Source organism: Pteropus vampyrus, unplaced genomic scaffold (assembly GCF_000151845.1).
Source record: "Pteropus vampyrus isolate Shadow unplaced genomic scaffold, Pvam_2.0 Scaffold245, whole genome shotgun sequence".
NCBI classification, from domain to species: Eukaryota; Metazoa; Chordata; class Mammalia; order Chiroptera; family Pteropodidae; genus Pteropus; species Pteropus vampyrus.
Genome location: NW_011889026.1, coordinates 588,507 through 595,431, shown reverse-complemented (window position 1 = coordinate 595,431; position 6,925 = coordinate 588,507). Strand labels below are relative to the sequence as shown.

Sequence of the window (6,925 nt, the reverse complement as noted above, 5' to 3'; positions counted from 1 at the left end):
CCTCCTCCCCATCTTCTCGGGCCGCGGACCAGCGACGCCCACGGGGCCTGAGGGTGGCCCGCACCTGACATGGCGGCGGCGGCCGTGCGCAGCGCCAAGCGCAGCCTGCGGGCCGAACTGAAGCAGCGACTGCGGACCGTGAGCGCCGAGGAGCGGCTACGCCAGTCCCGCCTCCTGACCCAGAAGGTGCGCGGCCGCCGGGACATGGGCCAAAGCGAACCGGGCCGAAGCGATCACGGTCGCGCGGCACGGGCTTGCGGGTCTGCGCAGGCGCAGAACCCCGGCGCGCGCACGTCCCCCTCAGCGTGCACACGTCTCCCCGGCGCGCGCACGTCTCCCTCAGCGTGCGCACGTCTCCCCCCGGCGCGCGCACGTCCTGTGCCGCGTGTCGGGACGCTCTGGTGCACGACGTCAGCAGCAGAGCGGCGCCGGGAGAAGGACGGGGCTAGTCACAGAGCAGCGGGGTGACGCCTTCCTCCCGAGGAGGGCAGTGTGGTGGGGGGTGGCGTCCGTGGTGGCGAGAGCTCCTCAGCGGGGCCACCGAGGCGCCGAGGTAAGGGCAGGTGCGGGCAGGCGCACCCGGTGGGGGCGGCGCGGGCCCAGGCGGCGCAGGCCGGGCCCTCCTGTCACGACACCAGGCGGGAAACAAGCAGTTGTGTCACACGAGGACCGTTCAGGGTCGAAGGCTGGACAGAAGACCAGCGGGAGCCGAGGACGCGGCCTGCGGCCCATCCTCGGGCCTAGCGTGGCTGGCCGGAGGCGGCGGCGTGGCGGCGACGTGCTTGTCTGGATTAATTAATGAAAGAGGAGCGAGTCCCGTGCTCGCGCTGCCCCAGGCGACAGAGGGCAGAGATTGGGGGCCGGAGCGAGGCCACGCGTCTGTGGGTGGCAGCCTTGTGTCGCTCCGTTCACAGGACGAGCCCATTGGTGGCATGTTTTGTGGTGTCAGTTTTCTCCACCGTGACACGTAGCGGGTCCCCTCCTAAAAGGTCCTCTTCAAAAAGTATCTACGGCCTGATTGTGGTTGGATAGAAAAATCGATGTATTTTTTAAATTTACTTTTCAGTTCCTGTGATAAGTGTTATATCAGTTTCCGGTGTACACATTTATGTAACTTACGAAGTAAATCACCCCTATGAGTCAGGCACCCATCTGACACCATATGTAATTTAGTAATTTCGTTTTAAGTCAAGGTAATGGTGTGACTTCCTCAACATCCTGTCTCAACGTATAAGAAATGTTTTACAACATAATGTTTCACAAGGAACTTCATTTTTTATAATTTTTTTCTTATAAGAATTCATTTGAGCCAAACTGTTGACGTGCTGGGGAACATCTCAAATGCTCTTACAAAGGACTTTAATATTTTCCATTTCATTTAAAAATGCTGATTGTAACCCACCATTGATTTCATGTCCAACTTATGGTTCAAGGCCCCAAACGTCAAGGTATTGTGACTTTTTAAAAGAATGTTTTGCCATAGTGCATGTTTAGTAATGCTATTAAATAATGCTTTTCTCCCCCAAATTAAAAAATAATAATAATAAAGCATATTCTTAATAACACAACTATTTTTGTATTTAGGAAATTTATCAGCAAAGTAATGTAAAGAAATTTAGCTTTGTGCCATATCTTGACTCCCCAACTAAGTAAGATGAGGAAAGTAGTGACCTTTTACCCACTTTGTCATCTACGCCATCTGCCAATTTCTGACACCTATGTCATTATGCTTAAATTGTCAGATTTTATAATATTTGCACTCTGTTCTATATGATTGTTGAGCATTTCATGTGGCTAATATCCAAATTTGAAATTTGTGTAAATAGTACTTACTGTATTTTAGTTATATAGATAGTATTCATTGTAGAACCAAGTTGTGTGATTGAATATCTAAGAAAAACCTTTAGTTCTATGCTAGGAAGGAAATGTTTCAAGTGTCAATACCAAATATTTTCCCTTATGCTCTGCAATTGCTCGAACTTGCACCTTGTTTTAGTTCGTTCCTATTTGGAGTATAAACTTTTAACTTTCGGCCAGGAGTTTCTGGTTACCTTTATTTTTCATTTCTGGCAAAACAAGATTATGCCTTTATCTTATCAATAGATCCTTTTTCATTGTGTCTGTTAAATCTACTTTCTTGAAAGCACTGCAGCCCCCTGCTCGCTGTGGTCTGGTTGCCTTTGTGCCCACTGCATAGCCACTACCTGAGAGTTTTCTCCTACTCCACCTCTGAGTAAAGGCTGTTTTTTAAGAAATTATCTTTGGAGGTAAACTTAATACTTTATACCTTAGAAAATGTCTTTACCTTCGTATTTAATTGATAGTTTGAATTTCTAGTTTAAAATTATTTTTCCTTGTTCTGCTCAGCATCCATAACCTCTATTTAGTTTCAAGACTGGTATCTTTAGTATATCTTTGCTTACTTTTTTTCCCTCTGTGCCTTTCTGCAACTCCTCTTAATCAAATAATAAAAATCCTAAATTGATTTTCTATGTCTTAATATTTTTTCTCATTTCCCCCATTTCTTTGTCTTTTCCCTTTAAGGTTTTTTTCCTGAAATGTTTTAATTTTGATAATTTTAAATATCTTTTTATTTTGTATTTTCTAACATGTTTGATGAGTCTTTATTGTCTGTACGTATTAATGAATGGAGGTGTTATAGCTAATGGGGGTTTGCTTTGCCTCTTGTAGTCATTTTGAGGTTCCACAAGAGGAATGGATTCTGCCTGCCCTGCATCCACCACCATCTCTGAGTGCTGTGATCTGCTGCTGTTTTGTCTGTAAATATTGTCTCTTCCACTTTCTGCCTTACAGAAATTAGTCAGATCTCTGTTGTCTTATTCTCTTCTTTACTGTCACATAAATGAGATTTGAGGAAGATAAATGTATGCACAGTCTCACAGTGAATTTTTACTGATGTTTATTCAGCTCTTGATTTTCTATATTCTGCTTTAAAGAGAACAAGAGAGACACTTAACATCCTCAGATAGTGCTTGGGTGCCAGAAGGCCCAGATCTGCCCAAGGGTTTCACATTTACATTTGCTTTGCCTATTTCAGGCCTAACAGCTTGGTAACTTCTCAGAAGATGGAGTTATTTTCCTTCCTTAACACTGGTTTGATGTGCACTGTTTACTTAAACTCTCTGTGTTCTTTTTTTATTAGGAAAGCTCGACTTTCTGAATCTGTATTTTTCTGCCAGTCACATTTATAAGCCACTTTTGCACTATATTTTTCTCTTAAGCTCACAGAAGATGAGAGAACAGAAAAGGAAGTGGGGGAAAGGTAGCTGAGAGCTAACTTCTGAGTCTGGAGAAGTCGTGACATTGTTTTTCTCTATTAAGCAAAGCTCAGCCCCCTTCTCCTACCTGATGAATGATTAAATGGAATATGAAGAGATTCTTTAACCCAGATCTACCTTCTCATAAGCTTGGCACTTGCTTTTAGAAGGACTTTGCCAATGTAAGGTCTCCCCACCTCCCATTTTTGTGAACATTTTAACATTTATTTAAGCAGAAGAGTTTTAGGAAACAGGTTGGAGGTGATTAGAGCTGAGAGAAGTATTAGACATGTTCTCTACCTCCTGGGAGCTTACAGACTGATTAGAATACCACATTTAAGGCACATGAAACAAATAGTAATCAACTCCTGATGATATATAAATGTTAAGTTGTATATTAACTCTAAATGTTGTAAGGGTTTTGCAGAAGTCAGAAAAAGTTAGGGCTTGAGTTGGGCTTAAATTGGTAAAATTTAGGAGAGAAACCTGACAATCCAAGGAGTGAAGAAGCTTGTGGGGGCCGAGGTTCAGAGTTAAAATAACGCAGACTGTAGAGGAGGTGTGTGAGATGGCTGAAGACTGCCACAATGGGGAGATGTTGTCTGTTCTCGGAATAGACAACAGGGCTCCACAGTGACTTCATGATGATTTCTGCACCTACAAAGTAGGTGTTCCAGAGAAGTGTAAAGGGATCAGAGAACTAAGTGTCGCGTTCAGAACCAAAAGTTAGGTTTCAGGATGCAACGTTGACCCATTATACCACTCTGCTGGAGTTTTTGTTTTTGTTTTTGTTTCCTGATATTTAAGTAAGTTGAAGAAGGCTGAGAAGGTAGGGAGAAAGTGTTAAAACTTGAGAAGAGTCACTAATTTTTGAAAGTATAATCTTGGAAAATGTAATTGCCATCATTTTCCGTTTAGGTGATTGCCCACAGTCAGTATCAAAAGTCCAAAAGAATTTCCATCTTTCTGAGCATGCAAGATGAAATCGAGACAGAAGAGATCATCAAGGACATTTTTCAACAAGGCAAAACTTGCTTTATTCCCCGGTACCAGTTCCAGAGCAATCACATGGATATGGTGAAGTTAGCATCACCCGAGGAAATTTTTTCACTTCCCAAAACATCCTGGAATATTCATCAGCCTGGTGAGGATGAAGTTCGGGAGGAGGCCTTGTCAACAGGTGAGCCTGTGGTATTAGAATTGACATCTTCAGATGCCGTCAGACCGTGATGGGTTGTTAGACCTCTGATCCACTTCTCGTGTTTGAATAATTTTATCGTTTCTCACGGTTTCAATTATGGTCTGTACGTTAATGAGCATGTTATTATTAGTGCGAATGAGCATTTATACCTCCCGTTCAGACCTGTCAGTTACCTTCTGGACATCTCTACTCGGATGTCACGGGGCCATCTCAGACATGACATGTTCCAAACAGAATCACGTTCCCCTCAACCCCTATGACTATGTGTGTCTCACTGCGTGGTACCGTGAGCTACCCAGTTGACCTTGCCGGAAATCTCAAGATCGTCCTTGACTCCTCTCTTTCTCTCATGCCCCACTTGTGGTCTGTTACCAAGTCCTGATGATTTTACCTACTGAATACATATTGAATCTGTCCACCTGTCTCCGACCCCACTGCTAAGTACTGCAGTCTAAGCCACCGTCTTCTCTTGTCTGCTTATGGTAACAGCTTCCTAACTGTTCTTCCTCTCAATGTCTTGCATCCTCTCCTCTCCCTCAATTCATTGTCTATACGGTAATTGAAACAAGATATCTAATAAATCTGACCACTTCTCTCCTCTGTTTAAGTCTTTCAGCGACTGACCGCTGCCCTTAGGTTGAAGTAAACACTCTATAACAAGACTCTTCCTGATTTGGGCCTGTTTATTTTTCCATTTTCACATTTTTCTACTCCCTCACTTCATAGTCCACATTCCAGCCACCTGAATATCCTGCACTTTCCCATCCCCACTTTGCTTTCTTTCCTGCTGGACCTTTACACGTGCTATTTTCCCTGGCCAGCAAACCACTTGGGAGATTTAATCAGCACCAAACAGTCAAAGAGCTGAAAGCAAATGAAGCTAAGGGTACCGTTTTGTAATGCAGTGCCTCAAAGCCGTCTCAGAGGTGTGTATTTTTCACCGAGACTCAAGTGGTTGCAAAGATACTGCAGTGCAGCTTTACGTAGTCTCCCAACTACATGAGTAGTTTCCCTTCCAACATAACACCAGAAACCACAGAATCAGTCGTATGACGGGGTAGGAGGCGGCAGAGTCAAGGGCTCATAGTAGTGGGGGGATTATCTACTTTGCTGCTTTAATTTTCCCTGTATTCCCCAATCTTGCACTTTGCGAATATTTAGGCACCAAAGGTGCACTCAGATCTACCTCCTACGTGTCCTGCACCTGTAGACCAGATGAATGCCAACATAACATAACTCTTTCATATTTTCAAGAGGAAAGGTTGCAAGCATTTTAAGATAAGTGTAGCATATCTTGGGGGGTAGCCCAGGCTCATAAATAAGGAAAGACAGGACTTGCTCACAGTTAATGCAGCTGCTTCTCCGGACTCGCAGGCTCATGGGTGGGGCCTAGGATACTTTCCGGTTCTGGTTGACTATGTTAACGGCTCCTGCAGTGCTTACATCATCTCTATAATGTGCCTAATAGTTGAAATTCAGCTTGGTGTCCTCCAGTACTCAGCTCCTCCGGAGGCAGCTCATTAGTGGCCGTTGTGGAACAGCTCTGCCCCTTCTGGAAGTATTTCTCAGGTTGAGCAACGATGCGCCACCCTGAGCCTTCATGCATTTGTTCTGTTTCTATGAAAGTCCAGTAATGGGAAGAGTAAGGAAGAAGCATGATCTTTTCTCTTACTTGAGTTACACTTCCTGGTTAGGATAAATTCAGTGTAAATAGATGAGCTAAATCATTTATGTAAATAAATGGTTTTCAGCACATCATTTGGCACATTGGAGCTATTCAGTAAATGGTCATTATTATTAATTTTAAGCATGGAAGGCAGAATTATTCATTGCACAATGAACTCATTACTAGCCAAGTGTTGAACGTTTTGATAATTTCTAACATATATTCTGAGCATCTACTTTGTGTCAGACACGGTGTTAGGTCCAGAACTTCATGGGTCTCACACTATGGCTAGGCAGACAGAAGACATATATAAATCAAGTAAGTGCGCCAACTAGATACAACTGTCAAATGAAAATATCCAGAATAGCAATATAGAAGCTCAGGGCTTGACCCTGAATAGAGAAAAGTCGACCCCAAAACCTGGTCGTTCACTTTTCCCCTCCTCCATGGCTGTTCTCTGTGTTATGTTTGGATGGCTCACTTTCCCCCGTGTTTTTCTTTGCAGATACTTGCGGTCTGGGCTGTGAAGGGGTGGGGGGTGGTACCTGTAGTTCCGTGCGACTGCAGTCTGGGAGCTGGCGCTGCTGCAGTTTATGCAGTGCTCCAGTGGGCAGTCTCTGCAGTCGTTATCACCTAGCACCACATTCTGCACCAGAGGTTCTTACTGGCATCAGCAGCTTAGAATGTGGCAGCTTCAGCACTAAGGCATAAATCTAGCTTTGCGTGTTCAGGAAGAGCTGATTAGAGTTCAGACTGTCACTGGCGTAGCTTTCATAGCCT

General features: G+C 44.3%; 1 protein-coding gene across 5 annotated transcripts in view; it reads left to right on the top strand.

The window, feature by feature from the left end:
- Nucleotides 1-6: 6 nt before the first annotated feature.
- Nucleotides 7-6,925, top strand: part of LOC105301623 (5-formyltetrahydrofolate cyclo-ligase) — a 22,009-nt gene continuing 15,090 nt past the window's right edge. The window contains exons 1-3 of one of the 5 annotated variants that reach the window (XM_023520050.1): nt 68-186; nt 2,692-2,780; nt 4,197-4,458. In XM_023520050.1, coding sequence (XP_023375818.1) covers nt 4,251-4,458 — 208 coding nt within the window. In that variant the 5' untranslated portion in view covers nt 68-186; nt 2,692-2,780; nt 4,197-4,250. Of the gene's footprint in view, nt 187-372; nt 554-2,691; nt 2,781-4,196; nt 4,459-6,925 lie in introns of those variants that run through there. The other 4 variants (XM_023520049.1, XM_023520048.1, XM_011374377.2 and 1 more) reach the window with 4 other exon arrangements.